The 17,711-nt window shown below is 44.9% G+C and overlaps 1 protein-coding gene across 2 annotated transcripts in view; it reads left to right on the forward strand.

Annotated features, from left to right (window-relative positions):
* nme9 (NME/NM23 family member 9) overlaps positions 1-17,286 on the forward strand; it is a 20,350-nt gene extending 3,064 nt beyond the window's left edge. Inside the window, exons 9-17 of one of the 2 annotated variants that reach the window (XM_031806281.1) lie at positions 1,624-1,820; positions 2,710-2,854; positions 6,331-6,438; positions 12,337-12,509; positions 12,659-12,803; positions 14,608-14,873; positions 15,406-15,492; positions 15,529-15,792; positions 15,889-17,286. In XM_031806281.1, the coding sequence (XP_031662141.1) occupies positions 1,624-1,820; positions 2,710-2,854; positions 6,331-6,438; positions 12,337-12,509; positions 12,659-12,803; positions 14,608-14,873; positions 15,406-15,492; positions 15,529-15,792; positions 15,889-15,908 (1,405 nt within the window). In that variant the 3' untranslated portion in view covers positions 15,909-17,286. Of the gene's footprint in view, positions 1-1,623; positions 1,821-2,709; positions 2,855-6,330; positions 6,439-12,336; positions 12,510-12,658; positions 12,804-14,607; positions 14,874-15,405; positions 15,793-15,888 lie in introns of both variants that reach the window. The other variant, XM_031806280.1, reaches the window with a different exon arrangement.
* The last annotated feature ends 425 nt before the right edge of the window (positions 17,287-17,711 follow it).

The raw sequence follows: 17,711 nt of genomic DNA on the forward strand, positions 1-17,711 counted from the left end.
CACAGCCCTAATCCAGAAACACAGTCCTAATCCAGAAACACAGTCCTAATCCAGAAACACGGTCCTAATCCAGAAACACGGCCCTAATCCAGAAACACGGTCCTAATCCAGAAACACAGTCCTAATCCAGAAACACGGTCCTAATCCAGAAACACAGCCCTAATCCAGAAACACAGTCCTAATCCAGAAACACAGTCCTAATCCAGAAACACAGCCCTAATCCAGAAACACAGTCCTAATCCAGAAACACGGTCCTAATCCAGAAACACGGTCCTAATCCAGAAACACAGTCCTAATCCAGAAACACAGCCCTAATCCAGAACACAGTCCTAATCCAGAAACACGGTCCTAATCCAGAAACACGGTCCTAATCCAGAAACACGGTCCTAATCCAGAAACGGCCCTAATCCAGAAACTTGGCCCTAATCCAGAAACACAGTCCTAATCCAGAAACACAGCCCTAATCCAGAAACACGGCCCTAATCCAGAAACACATTCCTAACCCAGAAACACGGTCCTAATCCAGAAACACAGCCCTAATCCAGAAACACAGTCCTAATCCAGAAACACGGCCCTAATCCAGAAACACGGCCCTAATCCAGAAACACGGCCCTAATCCAGAAACACGGCCCTAATCCAGAAAGACGGCCCTAATCCAGAAACACAGTCCTAACCCAGAAACACAGCCCTAATCCAGAAACACGGTCCTAATCCAGAAACACAGTCCTAATCCAGAAACACAGTCCTAATCCAGAAACACGGCCCTAATCCAGAAACACGGCCCTAATCCAGAAACACGGCCCTAATCCAGAAACACAGCCCTAATCTAGAAACATGGCCCTAATCCAGAAACACAGCCCTAATCCAGAAACACAGTCCTAATCCAGAAACACAGCCCTAATCCAGAAACACAGTCCTAATCCAGAAACACAGCCCTAATCCAGAAACACAGTACTAATCCAGAAACACAGCCCTAATCCAGAAACACAGTCCTAATCCAGAAACACGGTCCTAATCCAGAAACACAGTATTTATACAGGAACAGGACACAGGCACAATACTCAATGATCATAATATTAAAGTAACATATATTCAGTACAAACATTTGAGGGTTTTTAATTTTAATAGTGGTATGTATCTGTGTACAACACATGCATGCTTAGTTTGAGGGCTGTGTGGACATTCACTTCATTGAATGAAGATGGCATGTATCTACACAGATTGTTGCTCCAACAGAACAGACACACCCAAGGCACCGTTCCTCTCCTAACTATCCTCACTGGTCACCAGCAGAGTAACCATCTGTCCTCCTATTTTCCTTCCCTTCTCTTCCTCTACCCTCTCCTCCTCCCTCTTCTCTCCTCCTCCCTTTTCTCTCCCCTCTTTCAACCTCTCCCTTCCCTTCCTCTACCCTCTCCCTCTTCTCTCCTCCTCTCTTTTCTCTCCCCTCTTTCAACCTCTCCCTTCCCTTCCTCTACCCTCTCTCTCTTCTCTCCTCCTCCCTCTTCTCTCCTCCTCCCTCTTCTCTCCCTTCCTCCATACCTTCCTCTCACCTCCTCTGTCTCCTCTCACTCCTTCCCCTCCTCTCCTCCCTCCCTTCCGCCTCCCTCCTCCCTCCCCTAGCCTACGTGCCCAGTATGGCAGTGAAACCCTGTTCAACACGCTCCACGGTAGTGACGACAGCCATCAGGCCAGGAGGGAGCTGGCCTTCTTCTTCCCCAGCTTCAGGACTTCTTCCCGGGCAGAGCAGCACGAGGAGGAAGGGCGAATGGAGAGGACACTGGCTCTCATCCGACCCAACCTCTCCAGGGAGAGCAAAGGTGGGCGCATGCCAATTACTGTACACAACACACGTCTGTTTCTAAAATCAGCTTAAAAGCATCACAGGACTGTATGCAGTGAAGAAGTCATTTGCGTTCTGAGATTTTCACGGTTTCATCCTCACACCGTTTAGTCATTTATTAGCGATTCCTCAAAATGTTTTTCTGACAACTGAAAGAAATATCAGAAATAGTCTGAAGGCAAATTGAAGCATCATTTTGATGACCTTTTCTAAAGTATTCTGTTCTGTTCTGAGGCTGGTTCAGTATGGTTTTCTATTCTAGATCTGGTCTGGTCTCCATGAGGCTGGTGCAGTATGGTTTTCTATTCTAGATCTGGTCTGGTCTCCATGAGGCTGGTTCAAGTATGGTTTTCTATTCTAGATCTGGTCTGGTCTCCATGAGGCTGGTTCAGTATGGTTTTCTATTCTAGATGAGATCTGGTCTGGTCTCCATGAGGCTGGTGCAGTATGGTTTTCTATTCTAGATCTGGTCTGGTCTCCATGAGGCTGGTGCAGTATGGTTTTCTATTCTAGATCTGGTCTGGTCTCCATGAGGCTGGTTCAGTATGGTTTTCTATTCTAGATCTGGTCTGGTCTCCATGAGGCTGGTGCAGTATGGTTTTCTATTCTAGATCTGGTCTGGTCTCCATGAGGCTGGTTCAGTATGGTTTTCTATTCTAGATGAGATCTGGTCTGGTCTCCATGAGGCTGGTTTAGTATGGTTTTCTATTCTAGATCTGGTCTGGTCTCCATGAGGATGGTTCAGTATGGTTTTCTATTCTAGATGAGATCTGGTCTGGTCTCCATGAGGCTGGTTTAGTATGGTTTTCTATTCTAGATTTGGTCTGGTCTCCATGAGGATGGTTCAGTATGGGTTTCTGTTCCAGATGAGATCTGGTCTCGTATCCATGAGGCTGGCTTCACTGTGTCTCTCCAGAGAGAGGTGATATTAACAGAGGAACAGGCCAGACGGTTCTACAAACGACATGTTGACCAGGACTACTTCCCTGCCCTACTGCACAACATGACCAGGTAACCATCTGACCATTGAAACACAAGAGAACTACAATATCAAAGCAAGAAGACAAATCAGAAAACTATTTGGTCTTTATAAGATCTCATCCCTATTATTCCCCCCTAGTCTAATATTCCCCCTAGTCTATTATTCCCCCTAGTCTAATATTCCCCCCTAGTCTAATATTCCCCCTAGTCTAATATTCCCCCTAGTCTATTATTCCCCCCTAGTCTAATATTCCCCCTAGTCTAATATTCCCCCTAGTCTAATATTCCCCCTAGTCTATTATTCCCCCCCTAGTCTAATATTCCTCCTAGTCTAATATTCCCCCTAGTCTATTATTCCCCCCTCGTCTAATATTCTCTAGTCTATTATTCCCCCCTGGTCTATTATTCGCCCCTAGTCTAATATTCTCTAGTCTATTATTCCCCCTGGTCTATTATTCCCCCTAGTCTATTATTCCCCCTAGTCTATTATTCCCCCCTAGTCTAATATTCTCTAGTCTAATATTCCCCCTAGTCTATTATTCCCCCCTAGTCTAATATGCTCTAGTCTATTATTCCCCTTAGTCTATTATTCCCCCTAGTCTATTATTCCCCCCTAGTCTATTATTCCCCCTAGTCTATTATTCCCCCCTAGTCTAATATTCTCTAGTCTATTATTCCCCTTAGTCTATTATTCTCTAGTCTATTATTCCCCCCTAGTCTATTATTCCCCCCTAGTCTATTATTCCCCCCTGGTCTATTATTCCCCCCTAGTCTAATATTCTCTAGTCTATTATTCCCCCTAGTCTATTATTCCCCCTAGTCTATTATTCCCCCTAGTCTATTATTCTCTAGTCTATTATTCCCCCCTAGTCTATTATTCCCCCTAGTCTATTATTCCCCCCTGGTCTATTATTCCCCCTGGTCTATTATTCCCCCTAGTCTATTATTCCCCCCTAGTCTAATATTCTCTAGTCTATTATTCCCCCTAGTCTATTATTCCCCCTAGTCTATTATTCCCCCTAGTCTATTATTCTCTAGTCTATTATTCCCCCCTAGTCTATTATTCCCCCTAGTCTATTATTCCCCCCTGGTCTATTATTCCCCCTGGTCTATTATTCCCCCTAGTCTATTATTCCCCCCTAGTCTAATATTCTCTAGTCTATTATTCCCCCTAGTCTATTATCCCCCCTAGTCTATTATTCCCCTAGTCTATTATTCTCTAGTCTATTATTCCCCTAGTCTATTATTCCCCCCTGGTCTATTATTCCCCCTAGTCTATTATTCCCCCTAGTCTATTATTCCCCCCTGGTCTATTATTCCCCCTAGTCTATTATTCCCTCCCCCTAGTCTATTATTCCCCCTAGTCTATTATTCTCTAGTCTATTATTCCCCCCTAGTCTATTATTCCCCCTAGTCTATTATTCCCCCCTGGTCTATTATTCCCCCTGGTCTATTATTCCCCCTAGTCTATTATTCCCCCCTAGTCTAATATTCTCTAGTCTATTATTCCCCCTAGTCTATTATTCCCCCTAGTCTATTATTCCCCCTAGTCTATTATTCCCCCCTGGTCTATTATTCCCCCCTAGTCTATTATTCCCCCTAGTCTATTATTCCCCCCTGGTCTATTATTCCCCCTGGTCTATTATTCCCCCTGGTCTATTATTCCCCCTAGTCTATTATTCCCCCCTAGTCTAATATTCTCTAGTCTATTATTCCCCCCTAGTCTATTATTCCCCCTAGTCTATTATTCCCCCTAGTCTATTATTCCCTCTAGTCTATTATTCCCCCTAGTCTATTATTCCCCCTTAGTCTATTATTCCCCCTAGTCTATTATTATCTAGTCTATTATTCCCCCTGGTCTATTATTCCCCCTAGTCTATTATTATCTAGTCTATTATTCCCCCCAGGTCTATTATTCCCCCTAGTCTATTATTCCCCTAGTCTATTATTCCCCCTAGTCTATTATTATCTAGTCTATTATTCCCCCTAGTCTATTAATCTCTAGTCTATTATTCCCCCTAGTCTATTATTCCCCCTAGTCTGTTATTCCCCCTAGTCTATTATTCCCACATAGTCTATTATTCTCTAGTCTATTATTCCCCCCTAGTCTATTACTATCTAGTCTATTATTCCCCCTAGTCTATTATTCCCCCCTAGTCTATTACCCCCCCTAGTCTATTATTCCCCCCTGGTCTATTATTCCCCCCTGGTCTATTATTCCCCCCTAGTCTATTACCCCCCTAGTCTATTATTCTCTAGTCTATTATTATCTAGTCTATTATTCCCCCTAGTATATTATTCCCCCCTAGTCTATTATTCCCCCCTAGTCTATTACCCCCCTAGTCTATTATTCTCTAGTCTATTATTGTCTAGTCTATTATTCTCTAGTCTATTATTGTCTAGTCTATTATTATTTAGTCTATTATTATCTAGTCTATGATTCCCCCTAGTCTATTATTCCCCCCTAGTCTATTATTCCCTCTAGTCTATTATTCCCCCTAGTCTATTATTCCCCCCTAGTCTATTATTCCCTCTAGTCTATTATTCCCCCTAGTCTATTATTCCCCCCCTAGTCTATTATTCCCCCTAGTCTATTATTCCCCCCTAGTCTATTATTCCCTCTAGTCTATTATTCCCCCTAGTCTATTATTCTCTAGTCTATTATTCCCCCTGGTCTATTATTCCCCCTAGTCTATTATTCCCCCCTAGTCTATTATTCTCTAGTCTATTATTCCCCCTGGTCTATTATTCCCCCCTAGTCTATTATTCTCTAGTCTATTATTCCCCTGGTCTATTATCCCCCTAGTCTATTATTCCCCCTAGTCTATTATTATCTAGTCTATTATTCCCCCTGGTCTATTATTCCCCCTAGTCTATTATTCCCCCTGGTCTATTATTCCCCCTAGTCTATTATTCTCTAGTCTATTATTCCCCCTAGTCTATTATTCCCCCCTAGTCTATTATTCTCTAGTCTATTATTCCCCCTGGTCTATTATCCCCCTAGTCTATTATTCCCCCTAGTCTATTATTATCTAGTCTATTATTATCTAGTCTATTATTCCCCCTAGTCTAATATTCCCCCTAGTCTATTATTCCCCCTAGTCTATTATTCCCCCTAGTCTATTATTATCTAGTCTATTATTCCCCCTAGTCTATTATTCCCCCTAGTCTATTATTCCCCCCTAGTCTAGTATTCTCTAGTCTGTTGACTGTATTTCTGTTACAGCGGTCCTGTGTTGGTTCTGTTGACTGTATTTCTGTTACAGCGGTCCTGTGTTGGTTCTGTTGACTGTATTTCTGTTACAGCGGTCCTGTGTTGGCTCTGTTGACTGTATTTCTGTTACAGTGGTCCTGTGTTGGTTCTGTTGACTGTATTTCTGTTACAGTGGTCCTGTGTTGGTTCTGTTGACTGTATTTCTGTTACAGTGGTCCTGTGTTGGCTCTGTTGACTGTATTTCTGTTACAGCGGTCCTGTGTTGGCTCTGTTGACTGTATTTCTGTTACAGCGGTCCTGTGTTGGCTCTGGCCCTGGCCAGGACGGGAGCTGTGGACCACTGGAGGAACCTTCTGGGCCCTAAAGACGTCAACAAGGCCAGGGAGGAGCAGCCCGACTGGTACGACTTGCTCTCATAAAGATCACTACTTATTACCAGGTCCCATAGGACTGTTTATTACCAGGTCCAGTAGGACTGTTTATTACCAGGTCCAGTAGGACTGTTTATTACCAGGTCCCATAGGACTGTTTATTACCAGGTCCCGTAGGACTGTTTATTACCAGGTCCAGTAGGACTGTTTATTACCAGGTCCAGTAGGACTGTTTATTACCAGGTCCCATTGGACTGTTTATTACCAGGTCCAGTAGGACTGTTTATTACCAGGTCCCATAGGACTGTTTATTACCAGGTCCAGTAGGACTGTTTATTACGAGGTCCAGTAGGACTGTTTATTACCAGGTCCCATAGGACTCTGCTCAAAAGTAATGTGTATATACACTGAGTAGACAAACCATTAAGAACATTCTTTGTCACTGGTGACTTGAACCAAGCATGTTTAAGACATTGATTGTGTATGTGTGCTATTCAGAGGGTGAATGGGCAAGACAACATTTATTTGCCTTTGAAAGTATACAGTGGGGCAAAAAAGTATTTAGTCAGCCACCAATTGTGCAAGTTCTCCCACTTAAAAATATGAGAGAGGCCTGTAATTTATCATAGGTACACTTCAACTATGACAGACAAAATGAGGAAAAAAATCCAGAAAATCACATTGTAGGATTTTTAATGAATTTATTTGCAAATTATGGTGGAAAATAAGCATTTGGTCACCTACAAACAAGCAAGATTTCTGGCTCTTACAGACCTGTAACTTCTTCTTTAAGAGGCTCCTCTGTCCTCCACTCGTTACCTGTATTAATGGCACCTGTTTGAACTTATCAGTATAAAAGACACCTGTCCACAACCTCAGTCACACTCCAAACTCCACTATGGCCAAGACCAAAGAGCTGTCAAAGGACACCAGAAACACAATTGTAGACCTGCACCAGGCTGGGAAGACGGAATCTGCAATAGGTAAGCAGCTTGTTTTGAAGAAATCAACTGTGGGAGCAATTATTAGGAAATGGAAGACATACAAGACCACTGATAATCTCCCTCGATCTGGGGCCCCGTAGGGTCAAAATCGATCTCACCCCGTAGGGTCAAAATTATCATAAGAACGGCGAGCAAAAATCCCAGAACCACACGGGGGGACCTAGTGAATGACATGCAGAGAGCAGGAACCAAAGTAACAAAGCCTACCATCAGTAACACACTACGCCGCCAGGGACTCAAATCCTGCAGTGCCAGACGTGTCCCCCTGCTTAAGCCAGTACATGTCCAGGCCCGTCTGAAGTTTGCTAGAGAGCATTTGGATGACCCAGAAGAAGATTGGGAGAATGTCATATGGTCAGATGAAACCAAAATATAACTGTTATGTTTGGAGGACAAAGAATGCTACCATACCTACTGTGACGCATGGTGGTGGAAACATCATGCTTTGGGGCTGTTTTTCTGCAAAGGGACCAGGACGACTGATCCGTGTAAAGGAAAGAATGAATGGGGCTATGTATCATGAGATTTTGAGTGAAAACCTCCTTCCATCAGCAAGGGCATTGAAGATGAAACGTGGCTGGGTCTTTCAGCATGACAATGATCCCAAACACACTGCAACGAAGGAGTGGCTTCGTAAGAAGCATTTCAAGGTCCTGGAGTGGCCTAGCCAGTCTCCAGATCTCAACCCCATAGAAAATCTTTGGAGGGAGTTGAAAGTCCGTATTGCCCAGCAACAGCCCCAAAACATCACTGCTCTAGAGGAGATCTGCATGGAGGAATGAGCCAAAATACCAGCAACAGTGTGTGAAAACCTTGTGAAGACTTACAGAAAACATTTGACCTCTGTCATTGCCAACAAAGGGTATATAACAAAGTATTGAGATAAACTTTTGTTGATGACCAACTACTTATTTTCCACCATAATTTGCAAATAAATTCATTAAAAATCCTACAATGTGATTTTCTGGATTTTTTCTTTCTCATTTTGTATGTCATAGTTGAAGTGTACCTATGATGAATATTACAGGCGTCTCATCTTTTTAAGTGGGAGAACTTGCACAATTGGTGGCTGACTAAATACTTTTTTGCCCCACTGTATATGTATGTGCCAGGCGCATCCCCATTAGCTACTCTTCCTGGGGTTTATTAGGGATCCCCATTAGCTACTCTTCCTGGGGTTTATTAGGGATCCCCATTAGCTACTCTTCCTGGGGTTTATTAGGGATCCCCATTAGCTACTCTTCCTGGGGTTTATTAGGGATCCCCATTAGCTTCTCTTCCTGGGGTTTATTAGGGATCCCCATGAGCTACTCTTCCTGGGGTTTATTAGGGATCCCCATGAGCTACTCTTCCTGGGGTTTATTAGGGATCCCCATTAGCTTCTCTTCCTGGGGTTTATTAGGGATCCCCATTAGCTACTCTTCCTGGGGTTTATTAGGGATCCCCATTAGCTTCTCTTCCTGGGGTTTATTAGGGATCCCGATTAGCTACTCTTCCTGGGGTTTATTAGGGATCCCCATGAGCTACTCTTCCTGGGGTTTATTAGGGATCCTCATTAGCTTCTCTTCCTGGGGTTTATTAGGGATCCCCATTAGCTACTCTTCCTGGGGTTTATTAGGGATCTCCATTAGCTACTCTTCCTGGGGTTTATTAGGGATCCCCATTAGCTTCTCTTCCTGGGGTTTATTAGGGATCCCGATTAGCTACTCTTCCTGGGGTTTATTAGGGATCCCTATTAGCTTCTCTTCCTGGGGTTTATTAGGGATCCCTATTAGCTTCTCTTCCTGGGGTTTATTAGGGATCCCCATTAGCTACTCTTCCTGGGGTTTATTAGGGATCTCCATTAGCTACTCTTCCTGGGGTTTATTAGGGATCCCCATTAGCTTCTCTTCCTGGGGTTTATTAGGGATCCCCATTAGCTACTCTTCCTGGGGTTTATTAGGGATCCCCATTAGCTTCTCTTCCTGGGGTTTATTAGGGATCCCGATTAGCTACTCTTCCTGGGGTTTATTAGGGATCCCCATGAGCTACTCTTCCTGGGGTTTATTAGGGATCCTCATTAGCTTCTCTTCCTGGGGTTTATTAGGGATCCCCATTAGCTACTCTTCCTGGGGTTTATTAGGGATCTCCATTAGCTACTCTTCCTGGGGTTTATTAGGGATCCCCATTAGCTTCTCTTCCTGGGGTTTATTAGGGATCCCGATTAGCTACTCTTCCTGGGGTTTATTAGGGATCCCTATTAGCTTCTCTTCCTGGGGTTTATTAGGGATCCCTATTAGCTTCTCTTCCTGGGGTTTATTAGGGATCCCTATTAGCTTCTCTTCCTGGGGTTTATTAGGGATCCCTATTAGCTTCTCTTCCTGGGGTTTATTAGGGATCCCTATTAGCTTCTCTTCCTGGGGCTTATTAGGGATCCCCATTAGCTACTCTTCCTGGGGTTTATTAGGGATCCCCATTAGCTTCTCTTCCTGGGGTTTATTAGGGAACCCCATTAGCTACTCTTCCTGGGGTTTATTAGGGATCCCCATTAGCTACTCTTCCTGGGGTTTATTAGGGATCCCCATTAGCTTCTCTTCCTGGGGTTTATTAGGGATCCCTATTAGCTTCTCTTCCTGGGGTTTATTAGGGATCCCCATTAGCTACTCTTCCTGGGGTTTATTAGGGATCCCCATTAGCTACTCTTCCTGGGGTACAGTACATCATATAACATCCCTACACCCCCACATAACCACAACATGTTCAATACCCCCACATATCCACAACACATTCAATACCACCACATATCCACAACACATTCAGTACCACCACATATCCACAACACAACATGTTCAATACCCCCACATATCCACAACACATTCAATACCACCACATATCCACAACACATTCAATACCACCACATATCCACATGTTCAATACCACCACATATCCACAACACATTCAATACCACCACATATCCACATGTTCAATACCACCACATATCCACAACACATTCAATACCACCACATATCCAATACCACCACATATCCACAACACATTCAATACCACCACATATCCACATGTTCAATACCACCACATATCCACAACATGTTCAATACCACCACATATCCACAACATGTTCAATACCACATGTTCAATACCACCACATATCCACATGTTCAATACCACCACATATCCACAACACATTCAATACCACCACATATCCACAACACAACATGTTCAATACCACCACATATCCACAACACATTCAATACCACCACATAACCACAACATGTTCAATACCCCCACATAACCACAACATGTTCAATACCACCACATATCCACAACACATTCAGTACCACCACATATCCACATGTTCAATACCACCACATATCCACAACACATTCAATACCACCACATATCCACAACACATTCAATACCACCACATATCCACAACACATTCAATACCACCACATATCCACAACACAACATGTTCAATACCCCCACATATCCACAACACATTCAATACCACCACATAACCACAACATGTTCAATACCCCCACATATCCACAACACATTCAATACCACCACATATCCACAACACATTCAATACCACCACATATCCACAACACATTCAATACCACCACATATCCACATGTTCAATACCACCACATATCCACAACATGTTCAATACCACCACATATCCACATGTTCAATACCACCACATATCCACAACACAACCTGTTCAATACCCCCACATATCCACAACACATTCAATACCACCACATATCCACAACACAACATGTTCAATACCACCACATATCCACAACATGTTCAATGCCACCACATATCCACAACATGTTCAATACCACCACATATCCACAACATGTTCAATACCCCCACATATCCACAACACATTCAATACCACCACATATCCACAACATGTTCAATACCACCACATATCCACAACATGTTCAATACCACCACATATCCACAACATGTTCAATACCACCACATATTCACATGTTCAATACCACCACATATCCACAACACAACCTGTTCAATACCACCACATATCCACATCACAACATGTTCAATACCACAACATGTTCAATACCACCACATATCCACATGTTCAATACCACCACATATCCACAACACATGTTCAATACCACAACATGTTTAATACCACCACATATCCACAACACAACATGTTCAATACCACCACATATCCACATGTTCAATACCACCACATATCCACAACACATGTTCAATACCACAACATGTTCAATACCACCACATATCCACAACACAACATGTTCAATACCACCACATATCCTCAACACATGTTCAATACCAACATGTTTAATACCACCACATATCCACAACACATGTTCAATACCACAACACATGTTCAATACCACACATGTTCAATACCACCACATATCCACAACATGTTCAATACCACAACATGTTCAATACCACCACATATCCACAACACATGTTCAATACCACAACATATCCACAACACATGTTCAATACCACAACATGTTCAATACCACCACATATCCACAACACATGTTCAATACCAAAACATGTTCAATACCAAAACATGTTCAATACCACCACATATCCACATGTTCAATACCACCACATATCCACAACACTAAATAATCGTGTTCCGCTAAGTTTCATACTGTATTGAAAACCTCTGTGACTGTCCCCTCTCCTTTGTAGTGCCTATCACTGTGCTCTGTGACTGTCCCCTCTCCTTTGTAGTGCCTCTCCCATTGTGATCTGTGACTGTCCTCTCTCCTTTGTAGTGCCTTTCTCACTGTGCTCTGTGACTGTCCCCTCTCCTTTGTAGTGCGTCTCCCATTGTGCTCTGTGACTGTCCCCTCTCCTTTGTCGTGCCTCTCTCACTGTGCTCTGTGACTCTCCCCTCAGCCTCAGGGCCCAGTTCATGGTGGCCAGTGAGGAGGACAGTGAGCCCCAGAACCAGCTGAACCAGCTCCATGGCAGTGCCAGCAGGGAGGAGGCAGAGGAGGAGATTGACTTCTTCTTCCCTAAACAGCAGACTCTGGCCATCATTAAGCCTGACTCCATGGACGAACATAGAGGTACATTCACTAAATCAGTCAATACACTAAGTTTATTAACCGTGTCCCAGTTATCCAAACCAGTCCTTAGTCAGTTGTACAGCAGCGTATAAAGTGACCACATGCACTCTCTACTCAACCTCCTTTCCTCCCCTTCCTCCCCCTTTCAGAGGAGATCCTGGGGGAGATCCGTGCTGGAGGTTTCTCTATATCTCGGCTGAAGGAGACAGTGTTGTCTAGAGACACGGCTGAGGAGTTCTACAGGGAACACAGAGACAAACCGTTCTTCAGCCAGCTGGTTGACTTCATGTGCAGGTTAGTACTGTACTACAGAATCCTATATACACTGCTCAAAAAAATAAAGGGAACACTTAAACAACACAATGGAACTCCAAGTCAATCACACTTCTGTGAAATCAAACTGTCCACTTAGGAAGCAACACTGATTGACAAATTTCACATGCTGTTGTGCAAATGGAATAGACAACAGGTGGAAATTATAGGCAATTAGCAAGACACCCCCAATAAAGGAGTGGTTCTGCAGGTGGTGACCAGACCACTTCTCAGTTCCTATGCTTCCTGGCTGATGTTTTGGTCACTTTTGAATGCTGGCGGTGTTTTCACTCTAGTGGTAGCATGAGACGGAGTCTACAACCCACACAAGTGGCTCAGGTAGTGCAGCACATCCAGGATGTCACATCAATGTGAGCTGTGGCAAGAAGGTTTGCTGTGTCTGTCAGCGTAGTGTCCAGGGCATGGAGGCACTACCAGGAGACAGGCCAGTACATCAGGAGACGTGGAGGAGGCCGTAGGAGGGCAACAACCCAGCAGCAGGACCGCTACCTCCACCTTTGTGCAAGGAGGAGCAGGAGGAGCACTGCAAAATGACCTCCAGCAGGCCACAAATGTGTATGTGTCTGCTCAAACGGTCAGAAACAGACTCCATGAGGGTGGTATGAGGGCCCGACGTCCACAGGTGGGGGTTGTGCTTACAGCCCAACACCGTGCAGGACGTTTGGCATTTGCCAGAGAACACGAAGAGGAGTTGGCGGATGCTTTAGTCCAGGTCTGGGAGGAGATCCCTCAGGAGACCATCCGCCACCTCATCAGCAGCATGCCCAGGCGTTGTAGGGAGGTCATACAGGCACGTGGAGGCCACACACACTACTGAGCCTCATTTTGACTTGCTTTAAGGACATTACATCAAAGTTGGATCAGCCTGTAGTGTGGTTTTCCACTTTAATTTTGTGTGACTCCAAATCCAGACCTCCATGGGTTGATAAATTTGATATCCATTGATAATTTTTGTGTGATTTTGTTGTCAGCACATTCAACTATGTAAAGAAAAAAGTATTTAATAAGAATATTTCATTCATGCATTCAGATCTAGGATGTGTTATTTTAGTGTTCCCTTTTTGAGCAGTGTATCTGGCTCTGGGTTAGTGTTGGAGGTCAGCTCTGGGTTAGTGTTGGAGGTCAGCTCTGGGTTAGTGTTGGAGGTTAGTGTTGGGAGGTCAGCTCTGGGTTAGTGTTGGGAGGTCAGCTCTGGGTTAGTGTTGGGAGGTCAGCTCTGGGTTAGTGTTGGGAGGTCAGCTCTGGGTTAGTGTTGAAGGTCAGCTCTGGGTTAGTGTTGAAGGTCAGCTCTGGGTTAGTGTTGGAGGTCAGCTCTGGGTTAGTGTTGGAGACAGTTAATCATGCTCAGGGTGGTGGAGACAATAATGTTCAGGGTAGAAGAAACAGTTAATAATGCTCAGGGTAGAAGAGACAGTTAATAATGCTCAGGGTAGAAGAGACCGTTAATAATGCTCAGGGTAGAAGAGACAGTTAATAATGCTCAGGGTAGAGGAGACAGTTAATGTTCAGGATAGAAGAGACAGTTAATAATGCTCAGGATAGAAGAGACAGTTGATAATGCTCAGGGTAGAGGAGACAGTTAATGTTCAGGATAGAAGAGACAGTTAATAATGCTCAGGATAGAAGAGACAGTTAATAATGTTCAGGGTAGAGGAGACAGTTAATAATGCTCAGGGTAGAAGAGACCGTTAATAATGTTCAGGGTAGAGGAGACAGTTAATAATGTTCAGGGTGGACGAGTACATCTGAAACCCTGTCTCTGTAGCGGCCCCTGTATGCTGCTGGTGCTGACCAAGGAAAATGCTGTGGAGGAGTGGCGGTCCATGATGGGCCCCACAGACCCTGGCCTGGCCCAGGTTGCGGCCCCGGGGTCCCTGAGGGCCCGCTTCGCCTTAGACATCCTCCACAACTCCCTTCACGGCTCCTCCAATCAGGAGCATGCTCAGGAGAAGATACACTTCCTGTTTGGTGATATCATCACCTCAGATAGAGACCTGACCAGCAATGGGGAACTGGATCCCACATCGCGAGGTAACCAATCACACTTCAGTTACGACACTGAACAAAAAAATAGAAATGCAAGGTTCCGTGTTTCATGAGCTGAAATAAAAGATCCCAGAAATGTTCCATATGCACAGAAAACGTATTGCTCTCAAATTTTGTGCACAAATTTGTTGACATTACTGTTAGTGAGTATTTCTCCTTTGCCAGAGGAGCATTTCTGTCTGTAATATAGCTCCTTCTGATTGGCTGGGCCGATGCCCTCCCAGGCCCAGTCATGTGAAATCCATAGATTAGGGCCTAATTTATTTATTTCAATTGACTGATTTCCTTATGAACTGTAACTCAACTAAATCTTTGAAATTGTTGCATGTTGTGTTTATATTTGTTCAGTATATCCGACTAGACGGACCATGAAAAGCAGGGTCACTAGTGGAGAGCAGTTAGGTGCCAGTGCATAGTTGAATCCCCAACAGGTCTATCTGGCTCGATGGACCAAGTCAAGACTGATAAACAAGAAACAGCCTTTTCAACAGTAAAGCTGTCCAATGTTTTCTTTCAGGAAAACAGCAGGACAGTTTTGCAGATCTCATGGCTTCCGACAAATCAGGTTGTACAACTGCAGAAATGACAGAACATGCTGAGCCAGGAAGTCCAGAGAGCCATCAAGAGCATGTTGAGCCAGGAAGTCCAGAGAGCCATCAAGAGCATGTTGAGCCAGGAAGTCCAGAGAGCCATCAAGAGCATGTTGAGCCAGGAAGCCCAGAGAGCCATCAAGAGCATGTTGAGCCAGGAAGCCCAGAGAGCCATCAAGAGCATGTTGAGCCAGGAAGCCCAGAGAGCCATCAAGAGCATGTTGAGCCAGGAAGCCCAGAGAGCCATCAAGAGCATGTTGAGCGGGCCACATCCACGTCAGACACACCTAGTGTCACAAGCAAAGAAGGGAAAGGTAAGAATGAGACTGTGCATATTGAACACTGGATATAAATCTGTGCTGAAGGTAAAGCACTGCATTCAGTTGAGTTGATCCTTCTACATATTACAGGTGATCAGACACCAGTCTGAAGAAGAAGGATCAACAGATGCCCAGTAGAGATCCCCAGGACAGATCCCCAAGACAGATCACCAGAAGAGATCCCCAGGACAGGTCACCAGTAGAGATCCCCAGGACAGATCCCCAGGACAGGTCGCCAGTAGAGATCCCCAGGACAGGTCACCAGTAGAGATCCCCAGGACAGGTCACCAGTAGAGATTCCCAGGACAGATCCCCAGTAGAGATCCCCAGGACAGATCCCCAGGACAGGTCACCAGGACAGATCCCCAGTAGAGGTCACCAGTAGAGATCCCCAGTAGAGTTCCCCAGTAGAGTTCCCCAGGACAGATCCCCAGGACAGATCCCAAGTAGAGATCCCCAGGACAGATCCCAAGTAGAGATCCCCAGGACAGATCCCAAGTAGAGATCCCCAGGACAGATCCCAAGTAGAGATCCCCAGGACAGGTCACCAGTAGAGATCCCCAGGACAGATCCCCAGTAGAGATCCCCAGTAGAGATCCCCAGGACAGGTCACCAGTAGAGATCCCCAGGACAGGTCACCAGTAGAGATCCCCAGGGCAGGTCACCAGGACAGATCCCCAGTAGAGATCCCCAGGACAGATCCCCAGGACAGGTCACCAGGACAGATCCCCGGTAGAGGTCACCAGTAGAGATCTCCAGGACAGATCCCAAGTAGAGATCCCCAGTAGAGTTCCCCAGGACAGATCCCCAGTTGAGATCCCCAGGACAGATCCCCAGTAGAGATCCCCAGGACAGATCCCCAGTAGAGATCCCCAGGACAGATCCCAAGTAGAGATCCCCAGGACAGATCCCAAGTAGAGATCCCCAGGACAGGTCACCAGTAGAGATCCCCAGTAGAGATCCCCAGGACAGGTCACCAGTAGAGATCCCCAGGACAGGTCACCAGGACAGATCCCCAGTAGAGATCCCCAGGACAGGTCACCAGTAGAGATCCCCAGGACAGGTCACCAGTAGAGATCCATATGACAGGTCACCAGTAGAGATCCCCAGGACAGATCCCCAGTAGAGATCACCAGTACAGATCCCCAGGACAGGTCACCAGTAGAGATCACCAGTACAGATCCCCAGGACAGGTCACCAGTAGAGATCACCAGTACAGATCCCCAGGACAGATCCCCAGTAGAGATCACCAGTAGAGATCCCCAGGACAGATCCCCAGTAGAGATCACCAGTAGAGATCCCCAGGACAGGTCACCAGTAGAGATCACCATTACAGATCCCCAGGACTCTGATCGTCAAAGTTAAGACTGAATGGCCTTCGTCTTTCAGATACAACAAATCAACAATACCACTTGTAGGGCTACAGTACATTATCATGTTACTTCATTTGAATGTTGCGAAAAATGAAATAAAAATGTTACTGCAGATTCAATGTCTACATCCTCATCAACACAATCTAATCCTATCAGTCACATGCACCGAGTACAACAGGTGAAATGCTTACTTACGAGCCCCTAACCAAGAGTACCGTTTCAAAAAATATGGAAAAGAATTAGAGATAAAAGTAACAAGTAATTAAAGAGCAGCAGTAAAATAACAATATATACAGAGGAGTGCCGGTACAGAGTCAATGTGTGGGCTGTTCGCACTACCCTCTGTGGTGCCTGGCGGTCGGAGGCCGAGCAGTTGCCATACCAGGCAGTGATGCAACCAGTCTCTCGATGGTGCAGGGCCCCTAATGCATTTTTCAGAAAATGGCGGAAAATATGCAGCCAAAGTCCGAGGAGAGCGGATACAAATGTACAAACTAATTATGACAAATGTTAAGAAAATGTTGAGCAATGTAATAAAGT

Source organism: Oncorhynchus kisutch, linkage group LG26, assembly GCF_002021735.2.
Source record: "Oncorhynchus kisutch isolate 150728-3 linkage group LG26, Okis_V2, whole genome shotgun sequence".
Lineage (NCBI taxonomy): Eukaryota > Metazoa > Chordata > Actinopteri > Salmoniformes > Salmonidae > Oncorhynchus > Oncorhynchus kisutch.